This window comes from Phaenicophaeus curvirostris, chromosome 22, assembly GCF_032191515.1.
Source record: "Phaenicophaeus curvirostris isolate KB17595 chromosome 22, BPBGC_Pcur_1.0, whole genome shotgun sequence".
NCBI classification, from domain to species: Eukaryota; Metazoa; Chordata; class Aves; order Cuculiformes; family Cuculidae; genus Phaenicophaeus; species Phaenicophaeus curvirostris.
Genome location: NC_091413.1, coordinates 5,266,628 through 5,286,901, shown reverse-complemented (window position 1 = coordinate 5,286,901; position 20,274 = coordinate 5,266,628). Strand labels below are relative to the sequence as shown.

General features: G+C 46.1%; 1 protein-coding gene across 1 annotated transcript; it reads right to left on the bottom strand.

Moving 5' to 3' along the window:
* Positions 1 to 1,227: 1,227 nt before the first annotated feature.
* CLCN6 (chloride voltage-gated channel 6) lies at positions 1,228 to 20,183 on the bottom strand. The gene is made up of 23 exons (XM_069874494.1): positions 20,089 to 20,183; positions 18,643 to 18,702; positions 17,810 to 17,875; positions 17,193 to 17,258; positions 16,440 to 16,506; positions 15,931 to 16,037; positions 15,540 to 15,666; positions 15,196 to 15,263; positions 15,029 to 15,087; positions 14,242 to 14,374; positions 13,246 to 13,359; positions 12,831 to 12,997; positions 11,814 to 11,940; positions 11,311 to 11,437; positions 10,823 to 10,976; positions 10,565 to 10,724; positions 10,319 to 10,425; positions 9,811 to 9,997; positions 9,055 to 9,212; positions 8,085 to 8,241; positions 7,331 to 7,438; positions 6,549 to 6,674; positions 1,228 to 5,223 (listed from the first exon to the last, which is right to left on the bottom strand). Exons 1-23 carry the CDS (start codon positions 20,164 to 20,166, stop codon positions 5,143 to 5,145), a joined length of 2,604 nt encoding a protein of 867 aa, XP_069730595.1. The 5' UTR covers positions 20,167 to 20,183; the 3' UTR covers positions 1,228 to 5,142.
* Between the last annotated feature and the right edge of the window lie 91 nt (positions 20,184 to 20,274).

Genomic DNA, 20,274 nt, shown 5'->3' with positions numbered 1-20,274 from the left:
GGCCCTAAAGCTGATAAAAGCTCTAACCAACTGTCTGGTACCTGCATCCACCCAGACAGCTGCTTCAGCAGGTTTGGCTGCAACTTGGTCACACTAAATTGTCAAGCTGTGTCTGTAACAGACACACATATCTCTCCAGCCCGTTTTCTAGCACTGGGAGGTGAGAACGTAGACAAAAGATAGATACTCCATTTCCTCCTTTACTGCTACACTAAAGGGGCAGTTGATGCAGCTGGTTTAGGAAGGAAAAGCTTCTCCCATTCCCTCCTACAGTACTGCATTTGTGACCGAAGGCAGGAGCAGAGCGAAGGCAAGGTTTCTCCTGCTCTTTTTCTCCTGATGAGTCTTCTACCCTGCTTCCTTTCTAGAAGTAAAGCTTAATTCAAGACCTCCATGGCACTTCTTATTTAGCTCCCAAAGAGATTTTATGCCATCCCCTCCCCATGGATTCCTTTGTCTATTTCAGACTCTGTCATTACACACAAACCAAGTGACAGACTGAGGGCAGGAGCCAGAAAAGCTGCTGGCTGATTTCATATTCGAGTGCATCAGAAACCTACTACGAAGTGTGTCCTGTACAAAACAGCCCCCTGATCCATAAAACCAGCAAAAACCTGGAAAGGCAGTGAGTTTCTGGGTCAGATGTTTCTAAGGTGCTCAAAGACTGTGTTTACTCACATTCTTGGCTGTAAGCATGTGATCAAAAATTGTCACAAGTGTTTTTCTGCAGGGTAGACAGCAGGATAAAGCAGGAAAGATAGCCACAAACTAAATAAAAGCTAAAGATGACGTTAAGATTTTTCACATCCTGGGAAAGCCACCGGTAAAACAAGAGGTATAACGTTGCACTCAAAATGTCTTCCATTAACTTACTGGGAGGTAGGTGGAAGCAAGAGCTCTCAGGTAAGAAAAGCAGCAGTTGCCTCTAGCACTATGTGCACAATCCAGCTCCTTATCACATATTTGATAATTCCTTGCTTTTAAACAGCTGTAGTAACGGAACGTGGGGACTAGAGTAGTTGCAACCGAAAGGATTACGTTAATCTCTATCTTTACCCAGGCTCAAAGCACCTCTTGCACAAACTGTTCGATCCAGACAGCTCATAAATGGCAACTACTCATCCACCTCAAATCATGTTCTTGGATATTGCCATGTTCTGCCAGTTTTATTATCATAAAGGGCAAAAATAAGACAATACTAGAAACATCAAAAGGCCTGGAAAGTGCTGAAGGAGACACAAACATTTTACTCTCAGACATGTTACGGTTACATGAATACTTCCCAAGTGCCATAGTTCAAATAAAAATATATTCATACAAATTTAAAAAAAAATACAGTTTATATACACTGTGGAATTAGCTTACATCATTTAATAACAAAAACAGTGCAAAAAAAAACCCCAAACGGAAAGGTAAGTTGCTACCATTGGAATGGCTCACAGTAAGTTAACAATTCAAAACTGTGTAATAACACTGCACAGAACCCATGAGACAGGGGAGAATGCCCCATACTACCCCTAACTTTTGCCATCAATACTAATCCAGTTCTTGGTTACTATTGCCTTAGTGTTGCTCTGAGTAAAACGCTACAGCCACCTATGTGAGAAATAAGTTTCTAGGTAAATCACTAAGCAACCAGAGCCAGAGGAAAAGCAGTTAGTGTCTTGTAAGAAAGGAACTTAGTAGCCAAAGTGTGAGAACAAGACCAATTCAACAAAAGCCCCTTTGCACCAGCCCTTAGCAGAAGGGAAATGCTGCATGTCCAAACTCAGATGAACTTGTAATTCTCTTTCTGTGGGCTACATAACAGTGATTGCACAGAGATTTCCCTTTAAAGCAGCTCAGGTAGTCACCCACTGTCCTAGTTTTAAACGTCTTTACTGAAGGAGTGAAAGGGGTGTGTTTCCCAGCTAAAAGGTTTGAATAAGATAGATGCATAGGCAGATCAGACAATGCTGATAGCAGGCTGAAGGCAAGCGGCCCTCTTATGGGGAAGCACAGCTGGTGCTCAGAAAAACCCTGACAAGATTTTTCAGCCTGTCTTGTCTGGATTGCCTAACCCTAGGCCTCAGCAGTGATGACAAGACATCCTGCAGCAAAATAGATGTCTGCAGGTTATGTACCGACATAAAACAGAGCATGACCAGCTCAAGGCAAACAATGTAAGGAGCCCTGTTCATGTGCAGGAAGAGAAGGAACCTCCACACATGATCACTCAACATGAGAAAGAGGAAGAAGATTCATCATGGAGAGATGCAGGGCATCCTTGACAGGTGCTACCACAGTATGGGATTGCTAATTCCACAGTAGGGATCCAAAATCCTACTCAAACAGGATTCCTGTGATTTATAACTGCCTACAAGTACATATCCATTTGAAAGGAAGGTTAACAGCTCCATATATCAGACCTACAGCTCGGCTTCAGGGAGTGCAAAAGGGTGCTGGAAGTCTGTTGGGATAGCTCAGTGCAAGACCAGAGCTCAGGGAACACAGGCATTTTAGAAATCATCTGCAGAGACTATCTAAAAAGACCAAACATCCTTACTCTACATACAGGGCAACAACTTGCGAGTCAAGAGCAGTAGCCAATGCCAACTTACGTGCTCTAAGGAACGTGCCAAATCTGTGCCAGCTAAGGCACAGGTTGAAGCACAGCGTACTGGCTGTCAGAAACCACCTTTGCTTTACTCTTGGAAGTATAAGAGCTTGCACAATTTATTTGAAATAGAACTAGAATATTCAGAAGCCAGCAAAACTATTCTAGTGGAGGAGACAAGCTGTTCCTGCAAGTTCCACAGTAAAAAAGGGAAAAGAACGAATATATTCCCTGCTCCTCAGATTGGTCACTTCCCTAGCAGCCCTAGGGAGTGGTCATAGTTAGAAAGGGTGCTGGGACACACACGGCTTCCTTGCTGACAACTGGCATTGCACATACCACAGCTCATCTTTTCTTTGTGGAAACAGTATAAATCCATTCTTGAAAAACAAAGACCTGTCCTTCCTCTCTTAATAAGGCAGCAGGTGGGGAAGAACACTAAGAGGAAAAAAAGGACCAGATGTCAGTGGTGAGGAGTAAAAAGTAAAAAAAGAAATAAGTGCTTTACTAAAACCAAACTTCCCAGCTGAGCCACGTCATGCACTGTACAACAAAGTGCAATTCTACCCTAAAACTTGCCTCGGGAACCACTTGTAAGACCAAGTTTTCTCTCATCTGCTGGACAAATGTCAAGAGCTTCCCATGACTGAGCTGTCTATTGCAAGCACAGCCAGAGAATACATCTGCCCACCAGCTGACCAGACTGCAAAGGCTCCATGAACATCTAAGTATTTACAGTGACTTTTAAAGAGCCCTACTTTGAGATCATAGCTAGTGCCCTGGGCACAAAAGCTCCTCCTAACCCTAACTTCAGTAGGGCTCAGCAGCCAGCAGCTCGCAGAGCCCTGGAACAACTAGCTTTGACAAAGCCAGTCAAGGAGATTTAGTGTTTTTGACACAAACAAGTAAAGGGCAGAATCTCTTCAGGCTTAGCCAGGAAACTTTTCAGCACAGATGAGTTCCTGAATTCAGAACATACAATAATGTCCAATTTCCTTCTACCACAACTCTCATCCTGCTAGCTCCTTATGGCAGACAACAGGTTAATTGGAGAGGCTGTGCAGAAACTTCTCTGGGATACATTCCCCAAGTTACGAGGCCCAGTCTCTTGGCTGAGAGAATGCTCTGTGCTTTATCAAGCCAATCAGCTCTGCAGCCCCTGGAGGCACAATGCCGGCTTCCCACTGAGGGTTATCTGTATGCAAAACTCAGGGCAGGTGCCTGCTGGAACAATACAGGTGCTGGCCAGGATGGTACCTGCTAAAGCAGTCAACTGGCTGCAACTGGCTTCTAAGTGCTGGTTTTACCCTTAGAGATATCCGGCTGTTGCAGTTGCAAACATTATCCCAAGGATTTTTAGAGCAGCCAACCCCACTAGCACCCACAGATCCTGCCTGTTGGTCACCAACACCAGGCATCCCTCCCTCCTGCACAGCAGCCTGAAGCTCCTCCAGCTCCTCTCACGACACAGAGATCATTCAACCAAGCCCAGAGACAGGGCATCAGTTCTACTCGCCTCCAGAAAGCAGCACTTCACCATGCTCTGAGGACACGGGGTTCCCTGGTCTCTAACCCTAACTGGAAAGGTGTTCCAGGCTCTCCGCTGTTCGGTCAGCACAAGGACAAAGTGCCTACAAATGCCAAGAAATCAGGGTAGTGACAAAGTGGAGTGCCACGAAGTGTCTCTTTGAGGAGTCTTTTACAGGGAGATAATAGCAACAGCTAGCAGGGAAAAAGAGATCTCCCTTCCCTGAGATGCTCTGAAAATGTATTAAATATTTATTATAATCCCAAAACAGTAACTGGAATTGAACTGTTCTGAACTCCTCATTTGCTGAGCTGCTCTCAAAAGTCAGCTGCTGTCAAAAACTTCACAGCAGCGATGCTTCCCCATGAAAGGAAATTAGGAAGAAATGAAGCCAGAGCAGAAAAATACGGGCAACTGGGAGCACCGACAAAGAGAGAGAGGTACATTTCCAAAGAGCTGGGCTTTTAACACTGCTTTTGAGAAAAAACATCTTCCAGAGCAGCTATTTGATAACCGCAAACCTCAGCACCTCCTCTCAGGTTTGACAGCCACACCCTTCTCACACAAATAAGGCAACAGTTGCAGGAAAAAGGGAGGAAGAGGCAAAGGGAGACATACAGGAGGACCGGGAAAAGATGCTGCAGTTCTCTGCACAGGACATGGTGAAGCTAGACGGTTCTTTTTTCAACCCTTAAAAAATCCCAAACCAAAATAGTAGAACATATAGTGTCAGGACAACATCTGATGGAAGGAGATAACTGGAGCACAAGAAAGGGAAAAACCTGGATCAACAGTGATCAAACCAAGTGCCTGAGACCAATCAACACCTCTGGGCTCAGGCAGCTCCTCTAATTCTCTGGCTAGCAAGATGTTTTCCAGCTCCCCAGGCTTGATATGCATGTGAGAAGCCAAACGGCAAGTCTTGGGCCTTGAGAGGTCCAAGCAGAATGCAAGCGCGTGTGCAGGCCTGGAAGAGGGAGGTAGCCACACCGACAGTGGGGCAGGGTGGGCAAGGGCATCAAATGGTCTGATAGTGTTGTCTCAGTCTTGCCTGCAGAAATTCGTGGGTCAGGTTGTGCCGAGTGATTATCCCAACAATCTTAAAGAGGAAGAAAAGAGGAAAAAAGATACACGTCAGTATCATAGATATGCCACTAAGAGACATGCATGGTAGAGCTGTTCTTTCCAACACCCCAAAAAGAGGGAACATGCAAGCAGTTCTCGACCAGTGCTGAGTTAGAGTGGGTTCAAGTTCAAATCTCACCAAAACCCACCCCTCCCTCTCCCAGCACTTATCTACAGGCAAGACACTGCTATAACTACAGCCAAATGGACAGCTTAACTGCTGCTGTCATGTCTGGGAACAGCAGTAGTTACCCCGGATAGGAGGGGAAATCCTGCCCATGTTAGGCAGCATACAGATGTACCTAAATTTTTGCAAAATCAAAACTGTAATTGGAAATAACAAAGCTGAGCCATTTCTGGTGTGCCACATGACATGACTGCAGATAGCTTGTACCAGACACGTTCTAGGAAGCTCTAAAGACCAGAACAGAGAAACAGTAAAAACTAGCTAGTGGTGACTGCACATTGGCCATCGCTAGCTGGCAGGTCACAAAAGGGACCCTCTCCCAGCCTGCTGGGGAAACAGTCAAACCACATGTTTCAGCTGATAAAATATGCTCAATGATCTTACACATTAAAAGAGTTTACATCTAGGCTGCTCTGTTGTACTGCAAGAGCATCTTGTTCTAAACGTGGAACAAATCAGCATCTCTTGTTTTCAACCAACAGGCTCTGCAGAGCAGGAAAACCAAGAAGCAGAAAAAGCACTGCTGTCTCACAGGGACACATCAGTGCAGGCTTAAGGGGAACAGCTTCTTGTTACATTAAAGGAAGCTACTGACACCTACTGACTACTCCTGAGCACTGGATACAGCAAAGAGACAAGTACAGTCAATCAAGCACAAACCATTCAAAGACTCCTTTTATTTTGCTAGTCCTATGAGTACAAACAGAATGAAAGTCCCCCTCCAGCTGGAAAATCCACCCCAGCACACAAGAAATTCAGTTCTTGGCCTGGAATAAAGCTGTCAAAGAGGAAGCCAAATGTGTGGCTTCCGATAAGCTCAAGGCTCAGGTACAAGGCAGTAAGAGCTCCCACATGCTGCCAACTTGAGACAGGAGTCTCCTGCATCTCCTGCCCTTTGCAGTGAAAATAGGAAACAGGCTTGGACACAAAAGATGGTATAAAGTCACAGTAATCAACAGTACTTCACAGCCTTAAGAGGATCACATTCTGATCTCTCTAAGCATTTCTGTTCGATGTTAAAAGAGATCTTAATTATCCCAAAGGCAGGTAGCATTGCAAAAAACACAGTGGCTTCCTTTCTCTGCCAAGATAAAATGGAGGTAAGGACTCACCTCTCCAACTGCATTCACAACTGGTAAATGTCGAAGTCCCATTGTCCTAAACAGGTTGAAGACTTGTGACACATGAGTGTTTGGAGAGACAGCAAAGGGCGATGGGTTCATGTACGGGGTGACATCCTAAGAAAGAAATACAATTATATTATTTACAAGAGGTATTTTCATCATCTCTGGGAATCCCTAACAAGCAATTCCTACAAGTCCTCCAATGCACTGATCTCTCGATAGGGTACAGGACAGTGTGCATCTTATACTTCTCTACAAACGTGAAAACTATTTCAGGAACATGAATTTGTCACAGTTGTTTGAACACTGTAACCCATGATCTTAAGAGCCCAATGCTGCAGAAAGCCTCTGAGCAGGATAAGTGCGGGCCCACGAAAATAAGAATGTATATTAAAAAAGCACTTTGGCCCACACAGCAACCTTCCTGTCACAAAGACCATGACAGGCCTGCCACTGCCTGAGCTGACAGCACACAGAGCTCCAAACAGGTATCAACAGTTTGCCTGTCCACCTCACTCAGGCAGGATTCTCATCTAGAAGGAAGGTCAGCCAGATCTTAGCGTTAAAGTAAAGCACCTGTGTGCAGTTACCTCCTAGCAGGTGCGAGGACAGATTTCCACATGCAGATAAGTCCAAGTGAATGCGTGAGGGGCAGAGGATGCTGGTTACTGCACCCAAGGGTGGACTTAAACATGCTCTCAGCTTTTTTTAATGGCTTGGGTCCTAAACATGTATCAGGGAACATGAACACACTGCAGTGCATCTCTTACTACTATCATGCGAGGGTTCAGCAATGTAAGATCCAAGTCATGGATATCTGGATAGCGGGGGTAATCCTCCAACATCTCTGCATGGGACAGACGAGGCTGGCTTGCACTCTGCAATTAAAACAAATCCCACTGAACCGATTTGCCACTATCCCAGACAGCACACGGCCTGCAAGCTGCACAGCAAACCACGACTCCCAGTTGCTCACTCAGATCTCCTTCTCCCCCCACGCCCACACACACAACTTCTGCAGAGGAACTCCTAGCAGTTCATCTCAAAGCACAGTAGTGCAAGACCAATCCTACGTGTGTTTTAGTTGACAGAGCAACAGATCTGCTCTCCAATCTCTGACAGATCTACTCTCAACACTGGAGGGCAGCGACAAGTCAGCCTTGTGGAAGATGGGCCTCAAACACACAGTACACACCGCTAGTTGCTCTACTTGTATTTAATATTTGCCCTCCATTCTTCAACTCTGACAGGACTGCACCTTTATGAAATACAGGATCCGTTGGTTTATTTTATAAACAGTAACTGTCCTCTTTGCTAGGGGTGCTTAAACAGAAATGCAATTCTCTTTATTATTGAGCTGCCAGGGACAATTCACACTATTTGGCCACAGCTTTTAAAAGAGACACATTCCTTAAAGTGTAAAAATAGTAAATCCTTTTTGGCAGCCTATAAATATTGTTCTCAGCCTTCTCAGACAAGATGATAGGAACATCTTTGCTACGATTCCTAATTAGGAAGACTCACCGACTGGCTCTCGGAGTAACACACACCCCTGACAAGGAGGGTGACCAGCTGTGAGCGCAAGATCAAGCCATGGAAGGTCAAAGGTCTGAAGCGTTCCTCCATGGTCCACTCTTCGCTAGGAGACTGGTCAGGGTACAGGTTGGGGTAGGGAGTGTATCTGTGACAGATTGAACACTACAAGTTATAAGTTATGTGAACTTAAGGGGAGACACACCCACCTCCAAAACAACAGCTACTTTAGCTCTTTGCAGCCTTCTCCAGGACATTTCATGGATTCTCGCTAGAGAAAAGCAAGTTTTTGCTCCACCAAACAAAATAGCAGAGAGGGATAAGGAGCCAATACCACAGGCAGACTGTGAAAACAGCAGCAGAATGGAGACAAGTTTCCTAACCCTCAACTTTAAATCATTTGCTACTAAAGCAATTTTCAGTGCCAAATTATTCAGATTCTAACAAAAGCATCTGGCAAAACATCAGGGTCAGAATTCCACTCATAAGAGTCACAATCACTAGGATGGAAGCTGGTTCGCTAGACTGGGATTGTGCTTGGAAGCAATTGCAATGCCAGCTTGGTGACTCAGGGGCTACCAATATTATGGCACCAGGACACCAGCTCCTCTCTTAGGAGAGCTGAGCTTTGCAGAGCCCCCAGATGCCTTTGCAGACACAAGGGTATCGATTTCTACAGACAAGACATATCCACAGGTATTCCATCCTCTCTAGGAAATATTTCTGGATAGGTGTTTGAAGGAAATTTAAGTGTTGTGGTTGGATACCATGAAGCCATTAGCCTAGCAACTCGGCCACAAGCGTGAGACCCAGCACTGGCTGATGAGACCCGAGAAGTCACCTCTAAAACATGGAAACTAGCACAGTTTCCTCTGACATACAGAATGACAGGAACTGTACAAAACCTCACAACACACCTCAGCACCCTATTTCCATATGTTTGTGCCTATCAGGATCTCACCTTCTCTCTAGCATCTGCTGCAGCAGATCCTCCTTCTCTGGTGGCTCCTCCGTTGTTATGTGCTCATCACACATGTTACGCAATTCACTTGAAGGGTAGGATTTCATGGACTGACTACGCTTGCGCTGCTCTCCAGCTCGGGTGAGGATGCTAGACTTCTGGATACAATAAATAAGCAGGCCAACAGTTACCCAAGAGCTACTATGAACTATTTGATCACAACTGTATTTCAACATACAAAGGGTTCCTTAATGCTGCTGCAGTACTTCTAAGAACAGCCAATAGGACTACACTCTTCTCAGACAGAGAACCTGGAATTTAGGAAGTAGGTCAACCTTTATCGCTAGAGCACAAGTATGCCACAAGCATGTTCATTATTCATTCTGATCTTAAATTTCAAGTTTCCCAAGAGACTAAAGCACCTGCCCCGCTATCCCTCCTACAAAGGAGAAACATTTAGCACCTACTACTGATCACAATGGTAGGTTCAGTACTTCAGTGCCAAAACTACACTTTTTCTATGACTATCCTAAAGAGGTTACTTGGTCCTCTTAACTTTTGCCTCTAAGAACGCAGTCTGCTCTTCTGCCTTTACTACGAGCCACAGAATGGCACAAAAATCTCCCTGAAAATTTTGTATTGCAGTAGGTACTTATAACTCACGTGAATTCTGCGCTGACAAAAGCCTAGAAATGGCCTTCCACCTAAAAACCAAAGCTCTTTACCCTTCAACTTATCAAACAAGCAACTTCTTACCTTGAATTTGATGTTGTTACTGATGAGCTGATTTCCCTTCATGAACTCCCTCTCATTGCCCCGGTTCTCAGTCACTACAGGGAAGGCATGATGGACAGTTGTGCGCAGGATGCTAACAAGGGACTGGATCCTGGTGTGCGGGTAGACGTATGTCAGGTTGGGTTCCATGATGTCGCTGGCTCGTAGTCTGAGGACGCAGAAAAGATTACTGCATGGACCATAACAGCAACAGAAGGCTAACAAATGAGTCCAAAAATGAGATCCAGAAGGAAGTCTGCTTCAGTTCAGTTCTGCCAGCTCTTTGTACCTGTGTGCTCACTTTCACTGTGTTATTAGCCATGCTGGTACAAATGATTTTGTTTTTAGTATAACATTGCACCAATCCTCTCGGAGCAGCCAGGTTCACTGGAGACAAAGCATCAACCCCCCTGCATTACAGTATTCCTTTCTGAGCAAGAACTCTACCACAAACTCTAACCCACGCCCCTGGCAAGGAGAATAGCCTTACTTATCCATTTCCACCTCTGTTTCCCACTCCAGAAGAGGCACTCCTCGCAAGTTCACATGAATGTCATAGATGCCTTTGTTGAAGAAGTCTCCTGTCCATTTGGCTACCTGCAGAGCAAACAGAAGGTCTACTGAGTTGTTGCTCCAAGTACAAGACTTCCTGGCTTATCAAAACCCTGGAAGGAATGGAGATTCAGCCAATGTTCAAACAGTCTGCAAGAAGCCAGAGCTAAAACCACGCACTCACCATGAGGGTAATCATTATTGGGAGCCCATAGGTGATCTCATTGGTCGATTCAATTAAGATGACCGTCAGGCTAATTGTCATGCGGACCACACCTCCCAGGAATGCTGCGGCCCCAATTAGTGCAAAGGTTCCCGAGTAGATGTGATCCAGGCCAATGTAGCTAGGACAGAACACAGCCTAGAGATTAGAATAACCTGACTGAGGGCTCAGCGTGCATCTGCAGCAGGTCTCTTGCACACACACGCACACTCAATGCACCTTTTGAGGAGGTTGGCGACCAGGCGTCCGAAGGCAGCCCCACAAAGCAGTGATGGCACAAAAAGACCACTGGGCACAGATATCCCATATGTCCAGCAGGAGAGTAAGAAATAGAGAAGGAAGAACAAGGACAGTGTGACTGGGCTGAAAGTACCTGCAACAGAAGAAGAATCGTGACTAAAGAGGGCACAGGTCTGTCAGGCAAAGACAGCAGTACTGCACCATCCATCCATCAGTTCACAGCAGGCTCACCTCACAACAGCTACTTACTCTCCCAGTCCAAACGCACATAAAAAGAATGAGTAAGTGAAAAGGAGAGGAAAAGCAGGTGTTTCTGCCATGGAGGAGGCTTTCCCCTGTTGTACTAGCGGCCCCACAGAGCCATGAAGATGCTCTTAGCCTTGTGGTTCTTACAATAAGGCTGTTTCAAGCAAGATGAAGCTCTGAAGCCTAAGAATGGGATGGGGCACTGTCTCCTAGCTACTCACCATCCTGGTGGAAGAGCTGCAAGATAGCGGACTCCTGAGGGTTGAAGAAGAGTGTGGCCATGTCATTGTAGGTTTCATTTGGGCAGAAAAATGTTTTGATGCTTGAATTCACATCCTCTGACATACCCTGATGCAGGACACAAAAGACAGGAACAGTTCAAATCCATTCTCCCCTGTAATTGCCTTTGTGCAGAATGCAAGTAACCCCTCTACAGAGTGCTGTCAGCCCACGCTTTGGGAAGTTCAGACCAAACATCAGTAGCAGAGATGGAGCCTGCAACTTCAGCGGGCTCCCTGATTCATAGCTTGAGCTGCTTCACCAAAACACAAAAGCACAAAGGGCAGCTTTCATTTAATAAAGAAAAGCTCCTGCAACTGTCTGTAGGCTTTCACTGAAGTTCTGACATGTACTGCATGCTGTCAAAAGCTCGTTACGGGCCTGTGCTTCTCTGGAGGATAAACAATATGATGGGGACATATAATCTTTATGCAAGCTTCCTCACCTGCAGGCTCAGAGTGTCATTGCCACTATGACTGCTGGAAGATATCTGCCGGCATTCTCCCAGAACCATGGAGGCTATAAAGACAACGACCGTGGTAGTCAAAGACACCAGCAGGCTCTCCAAGACTCTGCAAGAGAAACCATACACTGAAGCCACGCTTAGCCGTGTAACCCAGTCCCAGCTCCACGCAGAACTCTGGTAAGGTTGCAAGAAGCAGCATTCATCACAGCTTAGCACCAGAAGCAGGGCACTCTGCAAGTCAAGCTGAATTATGACTTGGTTGCGAAGGATTGTGTTAACTTCCCTTTTTAATTGCCTGCCCCAAAAAGGAGCTATTTCTGCGCACAGTCACGTATAAAAAGACACAGGGAAGGGTTCAGCAATGAGGCTGTTCACATGGAAACAACGTTTGGTAGATCCTTACAGGGTAAAAGTCTAAACAGGACTGGACAGGTTGATGCATGGTCTCTCATATCTCTTTTCTAACTGCTGAAATACACCCTTTTTTTTTTTAAACCTCAGCTTCTTATTTAGGAATTGTCTAGAGCAAACAAACAGCTATTTTCCAGAACTACATGACAATTCTTTCTCTAAACGGCACAGATATTAGCTCAGTTGTGGATTTAATTAACCAAGATAATTAAAAAAAAAAAAAAAGTGGGATCAGCTATTATTTCCACATCTGTTTGGACAAGGCAAAAAATCTGCACGGAGACAAAGCTCTGGTTTGTTCAGCTATAGTCTTTATAATAAAGAGCTCCCTTCATAGCCCTCGTGAGGGGAGCTGCAGCTCTCTCTGTACCACCAGAATAATTACAAAAATGCAGAGGGACTGTAACATCTGGTTTCTGGTGTTCACTTCGAAGTTCTATAGAGGTTTCATTTTGTGAATTCCAAAATACTAGGCCTGAGATTTCCTCCAACCCCTCTCACTGAGTCTTCCAGATTGATGCTTTTGCTTTGGGACACTGAACACGGATCAGAACCCCCTGCACAAACTTGAGAAAGCACAAATACCTGACCAGCTTCGGCTTAGGATGCACATTCCGCATACGGTACTTTGCAAGTCTCTTGTTTAGGCAGTTGAACGTGGCTCCAAGAAGGCCTCCTACAATCCCCATCAGAATGAAGAAGCCCAAGTCCACAGCTGTCCAGAGGTGGCATTTCTTATCAGACTCAGAGCACTACGGACAGGAAAGCATAACAAAAGCATCAGAGTAGTCATTGTATTTACCAATACTTCTGTCTCTGCAGCAGGAGACTTTCAGCAGCTATGACAATTAGGGAACAATTCTGTCTTAGGCTATCTACGTATTGCAGCTACATATCAACTACCCCACACTGAAATACAAGTGTGTATTGAAAAAAACAGAAAGAAACACTGAATTGACAAGAGAGTGGGTGAGGCAGGCCTAAGAGCACTAAATTTTACCTTAAATTCCCCAAAGTTCAGCAGCCCAGGGAGCTGGAAAGACCCCCAACTTCCAAACTGAATCCCAGAGCGGAAAAAATTCAGGGTGAAGGTGGCTGCCATGGAGCAGAAAAGCTGCGGGGGAAAAAGAAGGAAGAAATAAACACTCCTCGGATTTAGATTGGCACAGTCAGCTCTTTCTTGAGACATCTGCCTGGTGAAGGGAACCTCAGAGCCTTCTCAAGCTTTAGGAAAACAGTCCTACTGAGGTTTAACATCCATTCCCTGTTGCAATAGAGAGCAGAGCTAGACTGGACTACTGTAATTGCCTGATTTGGTTTCCCACACAAGTTAGAAATTTCACCTAGTATTTCTTGCAGCAGAAGCTTTTTTTTTTTGCCAAAGATGCTAATTTGTAGTTGCAAATCAATTGCAAAGCACTAATACAGCTTGTTTAGAGTTGAAATTGAGGTCTTCATTGGCTCTGAGAGAGCTGCTACCTCGGCAAATCCCCTGACTCCTTTTATCTCTGCTAAGAGTAGACTAACTGAATTCCATTAATAGGGCATGTGGCATAATAAATGCAAAATCAGCATGAGATCCAGTACGTTTTCTAAATACTGTCAAGTTCATGAAAACAGGCACTACAGGCAGTGAATTAGCAACCTGAAGGCACAAGGCATTGCTGCAACATAGTTCCCCAAGGCAGAGAAAAGCAGAAAATCCAGAATCCACCTACTGTGCCTGTTCCCCAAGGGTCGGGCTGCAAAGAGCTCAGGCACAAAAGCCCTTTCTCCCAGGTAAACTAAATCTGCGGCCTATAGAGTTCTAGATAGTTCCTGACTCATATCTGCTCTTGATCTATAGAAATTCTGGAGCACTGATCAAGCAGGCAATCTCCCCCCTGACAGAAGAGCTCAGAAGGAGACAGGATAAACTGAACGCCCTCACAGACAAGCCTTCCCAAAGGTCCAGCTCAAGAAGAGACATGCAGAAAGAGCCAGAGTCATTACTCACCACTTTCCACGTAAGTCCCTGGTTCCAGAAGGAGGAACCTTCTTCCAAGCTGAAAAGAGTGCCCCCAATTGGGGCTCCAAAAGCAGCTGCAACCCCTGCAGCAGCTCCAGCAGATACAAAATCCCTTTTATCCCTGAAATGAAGAGGAAAACAATCTCAATTTAGGAAAGGAGAGCTCTGGAGATGCTTAGGTTCTGCAAACTAAGAGGCCATTCCCATTTACGGATATATCCCAGGGATACAGGAGTGACAGCTGTGAGAAATGTGGGCTACCGTGGAAACATCATTTATTCATTAAGTCATTGCAGCATCATGCTCTCCCTCTAGTGCAGCAATACAGAGCAAAACTCTGGCACTACACAATGCCCTGTATGAGAGGAACCATCCCAAACCAAAGGGTCCTAGGACCACTTTAAAGATCTACAGAGAGGGAAGAGCAAGATTTTGTTCACATTCAGGTAATTATCTTTCTCTATAGAACATCTTGGTTGTAAGGGATGAGTAACTAAGCTTGTTCCCAACAACGAAATCATTTAACCATTGAGATTAAAGGTTTTAAATGGATAGAGATTTGCCTAGTAGCACAAGAGAATATCAAGGAACGCGGAGACCAGAGCAGAACAGCACAGAAGAGTCAAGTCCTGTTGTTGTTTTGCTGCAGAATGAAACTGCAGGACACTAGAGAGAAACTGAAAAAACAACTGAGTGATTCATCCGAGCCTGCCACCCTTCTCCCAGAGTCTGCCACTCACCCTGCTCTCCCCTTCTCCATACCCCAGTACAATACCTGTCACTACGGAAGTATGGGAAGTTAAATTGGATCTTCCTCAAAGAGATACTCTGGAACTACAAACAAAGTAAAGATTTAGAAACGCAGGAGATGGAAACATATCCCTCCCAGTAATCTTACAATGCAGTGATGTGACCAGGCCAGGAACCCAGGCCAGCACTAACCTGTGGCAAACCCGCACCCACAACAGCACCACTGTGAATCATGGGACCCTCCTTCCCGACAAAAAGACCTGGAAAACAGGATTGATGAGACAACACACTCCTCTTCCTTTCTGTCTTGCTAACAGTGCCAGGAGAGATCTGCTCATCACTCCCATGCCATGGCACAGTCCACTGTGCCAAACCTGCAGCTCCTCCCTCTCCTCTTGCAGTGAAGGAAGGTGCCTCTGCCCCCTCCATCCCCAAATCTTTGTGAAGCCTTCCACAGGCTTGGCACTCTAAGTGCATTTCTCCCCTGTCAGTGATTCCTTACCCCAACAAGATGAAGCCACCACAACCCTTCTTACCTCCTGCCACACTGAAGAGCACTCCCAAAGCTTTGCACACCACTGTCCGGAGACGCACAACCCCTGGAACCTTGACCCCGTTGAGGTAGCACTTAATTTCAGGAATTCCTGATCCAGCTGCTACAGGCTGCAAAAAAGAAACAGTGACACTGTGCTGCATTGCTTTCATAGATGATCAATGCTATCTCATCAGAGAGCACAGCAAGGGGCCAAAAGACTCTGCTTAGCGAAATCAATTAGCACCATCAAGCTAGTTTGAAATCTTGGGGCAGAAAATACTCCTGGCAAGACAGAAAATTCATGCTCATGACAAGACAGGAACTTCATACTCATGACCTGTGTGAGAGCAAAGAGAGGCTGTGTAAGGAGAAGCAGTGGACCTAAGTCTTACTTGGATCAGGACCAGAAGACTGGCAAGAAAAACAAAGGTCAGGTTGAACCCCAGTAGCTCCAGCAAGGACAGGGCAAGACAACCTTTCTCAGTGCATTCTTCCACCGCTGCAGGGACGGTCAAGGAAAACAACTCTCCCCACAACAACATACAATAATTTGGTACTGTCTGTGGGTCCCACTGAAATCTGAAGCTTAGTCTGTACTTTCTAATCCAGCCAGGGCAGATGATAAAACACACCATGAAGTCAGGCTTCCTCTTCAGAGCTCGAGACTGAGCTACCAGGAAGAGAAACTACTCATTCTCTCATAGATTAACCTTTGCCTATGCACATGATATTGGAAACATTTCTTGGTTTCAAGGGCTGAATAACACAAGCAAGTTAAAAACTTGATTAATCGTCAAGAACATGACTGATGGCAGAAGTCTGAGTGTCAGCTGTTCTACGCAAAATGTGGCAACAGAAAGGAAAAGGTCCAACAGGAATTCATAGACTAGGTAAAAGATACAGCTTTGCACCACCCGGAACTTGAGCTGGGTAAAGAGCCGCACGAAGAAATCCACAAAGAGGCCCACCTACAAAAAAAGAAGACAGATCTACTATCAGAAATCACACAAGTAACAACAACTACCCTCTAGCAAGTCCCACCAGAATTATGCACACATGGGAGGACACAGGATGAAGAACACAAAAGAAGCGTTGTTCAGAGTAAAGTAACTTCAGAAGCTCAGATGTGCTGTCTCCCTTGTTACCACTGGGATAAATTGATCCTAGAATTGTTCCTGAAGAGATGCATTCCAGAATATTAATCTGGCAGCATTTTTACACCCACAGCATACTTCTGGGTACAGAAGAAAGCTGGTGTTTAACTGAGGCATACAGTCAGCAAAGCTCATTTTCAAACGCTCTAGAAAGCACATGCAGTGAAGCTGGTAACGTCAAACATAAAATATAGTTCAACTGTAAACTACCATCCTTTTTAAAGTGCACCATGTGGATAAGTTTCTCTCTATGCAGAATCAAAGAATTTGTCAGAATACTTTGCAAAGAAAGCACAGCAAGACCTGAAAGAAAAAAAAGCTTCCTGCAAAATAACCTAGAACCAAAAAGCTTGATTCCCAAAAGACAACCTCAGCTACTAAGCTCTCCACATCAAGGAGGAGAATGTTTCCTCTTCCTCACTCTTTGGTTACTGACCTCTAAATTATTCCTGCTTAAGTCTCCCAAATCGTCTTCATTCCCCAAACAGCATGACTCTTACCAGTCCTGTGCAGACTCCAATAGCAAAAACCATCACCCACTTCACTGCTTCGTATCTCTGGGCTTTCTGTTTAGGAATAAGATTAAAGAACAACAAAAGGAAAGTCAAAGCAACACGGAAATGGTGATCAGAAAAACACTGTTTTGGGCTCCACAGTTCAATTACAACTAGAATGATAAATGAACAGAAGATGGTGACAACAGTAAACTGAAAACAGGGAGCTAAAAGTGCTGAACACCTTGCTCACTTTAAACCTGAGGATGAAAACAGATGCTGGGAGCTATAACCTCAACACATATTTTTAATTTTTCATAGAGAAATCTAGAAAGCACACAGAATTTCTTACATAAAGGAAAAAAAAACCCAAACAAACCCACAAAACCTCCTGCAGTGAAGAGTATTTAGAATCACAGAATGGTTTGGGTGGAAGGGATCTCAAAGTCCATCCAATTCCAATCCCCTGCCATGGGCAGGGACACCTCTTACTGGATGAGGGGCTCCAAGCCCCATCCAACCTGGCCTTGAACCCCTCCAGGGATGCGGCAGCCACCACTTCTTTAGGCATTTTCGATCGTTTTAGCTCTCAAGCTAGTGAAAAAGAAAGAGCAAGGTCCTACCTTGTTATCCATGCTCTCCAAAACTTCCAAGAATGGGTCATTGATACATCGATCATAATCCAAGCTCTGAAAGAATGCCAAAAGATTATGGATAAAAGTGCAAAAACTACAGATAGAAGACCATGTTAAATACTACAGAAGTCACTACTACCCCCACAGTAGGTTTTGCAAATGACAGCAAGAGAAAAAACTCCTGAAAATAACTTCATTTCAATATTTCCAGCAGAGCCAGGCCCTGAGAATCAGGAAGTGAAAGAACAGACCAATTTCACCAACCAAGCTGAGAGAGATATGGAACCGAACAAGAACAGGGCCAATTAATACAATTTTAAATTAAAGAAGTCACGTTGTACAGATTTAGACTTTACCCCTCTAAGTGCCTCCAATTTGATACTGCAGGGGACAGCATTAGATATTTAATCTCTCTCCACAACAGGAACACCAGACAGGTGTTTCTCTCCAGATGAACAGCCTCAATTCTTAAGTTTATCACAGCAGGGAGTTAAATGCAGGGAGCAATGCAGAGTTGCACCAGAGCCTCTCACATTAAAAAAGTGGAACAATGCAGCTGACTTTGAAAATGAATTTTCTCTACAAAAGTCTGACTTAAGCAGTGGATGCTGAAGCTCTACTCACACAGTTTTAACCTAGAAATGCGTAACGATGAGGAGCAGTTCTTTGCAAGTAAAACAACTCTTGGTATTTCTGCTGGTGCCTATGCAATCTAACTGGCAATGCATTTTGAGTAGCTGCCTACTACAAGCTCCAACAGATCCAAACCTGTCTGCAGTTTTCACAATGATTTCAAACGCTGCTATCAGTTAACATCCCACCTCATAGTCTTTACGTGGAAGGATCTCATCTTCCTCTTCATGAGTTTCTCCCAGGATTGTCTGTAAAACATGGGAGAAGAAAATTATCAGGGGAATGAATGCATGTATAGGTGCTCATGAACACTGGCAGTGAAGCCAAAATTAGGGAAAGCTTAAGCCATGATGGCTCATAAAGTTAGAGTATGGATTACCAAACCACTGTTTACTCTGGGGGAACTGCATAGGATATCACTGTAAAGCTTGCCTCTCAGAAATGATACATTACTTCTATATGGGAGCTCCCCACAGCACAGTAAAGCAGAGTACTGAACCCACAGCCCAGCTCCCTTCACAGCAACAGATTTTAAGGAAGTACAGGACAAGAAACTGCCATGGTCAGCATCTACAGAGTCATAGAATTGCTTGCTTGGAAAAGACCCTTAAGATAATCAAGCTCAACTAAACCATATCCCTCAGCACTTCATCTGTCCATCTTTTAAACCCCTCCAGGGATGGGGACTCAACCACCTTCCTGGGCAGCTGTTCCCTGAGAGGCGCTGGGCCCTGAGAGGCACCAACCTCCGAGATGTTGGGCCCTGAGGTACCAGATCCTGAAAGGTACCAGGCACTCCAAGATACCAGATCCTGAGGCGCTGGGCCCTGAAAGGTGTTGGACCCCAAGAGGCACCGGGGTCTGAGATGTTGGGCCCTGAGACACCAGACCCTGAGGCACTGAGACCTGAGAGGTATTGGGTGCTCCGAGGTGCTGGATCCTGAGGCACCGCATCCTGAGGTGTGAGGCCCTGAGATACTGGACCTTGAGAGGCGCCGGTCTCTGACAGGTACCACATCCTGAGAGGTACTGGATCCTGAGGCGCTGGGCTTCAAGATGTTGGGCCCTAAGAGGTGCTGGGCTCCGAGTTGTTGGGCCTTAAGAGATGCTGAGCCCTGAGGTGCTGGGCTGAGCGCAGGCAGAGGTGCCAGGCCCTGAGGTACCAGGCTCAGAGACCTTAGAACCAGAGGTACCAGACCCAGAGATTTGCCGAGCCCTGAGGTACCAAATTCTAAGGCACGGGGCTCAGAGATGTTGGGCCCTGAGGGGCACCAGACCCTGAGGCGCTGGACCTTGAAAGGTAGCAGACCCTGAGAGGCGCTGGGCCCTGAGAAACCGAATTCTGAGGCGCCGGGCCCCGAGAGGTTTGGCTCCGAGGTACCGAATCCTGAGGCGCGGGGCTGAGCGCAGGCGGAGACACCGGGCTCCGAGAGGCGCCGAGCTCTGAAGCACCGGACCCCGAAATCCCGGACCCTGCGAGGTGCCGGGCCCCGAGGCGGCGGCCCCGTCCGCAGCGCCATAGCAACGCGGCACCTCCCCGCCGCCCGCCCTGGGGCGCTCCCGGAGCGGACACGCGGTGCCGGAGCCCCGCCGGCAGGGACGGGGGAGGATACACGTAGACGTCTCGGCCATACCAGCTCCTCCGGGGTGCGGCTCTCCCGCTCGCGGCAGCAGCAGCAGCAGCAGCACGGCCCGGCCCCGCACCCCGCCATCTTCCGCCGCCACCGCCCCTTCCCGGCCCCGCCCGCCGCGCCGCGCCCGCCCGCCCCCGCGGGGCTGAGGCCGCGCCGCCATGTTGGAGAAGGGAACGCGCGCGGCGC

Coding starts and splice junctions, on each gene's coding strand:
- CLCN6 (XM_069874494.1), bottom strand. CDS start 20,166: ATGGCGGGGTGCGGGGCCGGGCCGTGCTGCTGCTGCTGCTGCTGCCGC. Junction 15,264..15,539: donor GCTCTTCAGTGTGGCAGGAG/GTAAGAAGGGTT, acceptor CCTGTTTTCCAG/GTCTTTTTGTCGGGAAGGAG. Junction 12,998..13,245: donor TGAACTTTGGGGAATTTAAG/GTAAAATTTAGT, acceptor TCCTGTCCGTAG/TGCTCTGAGTCTGATAAGAA.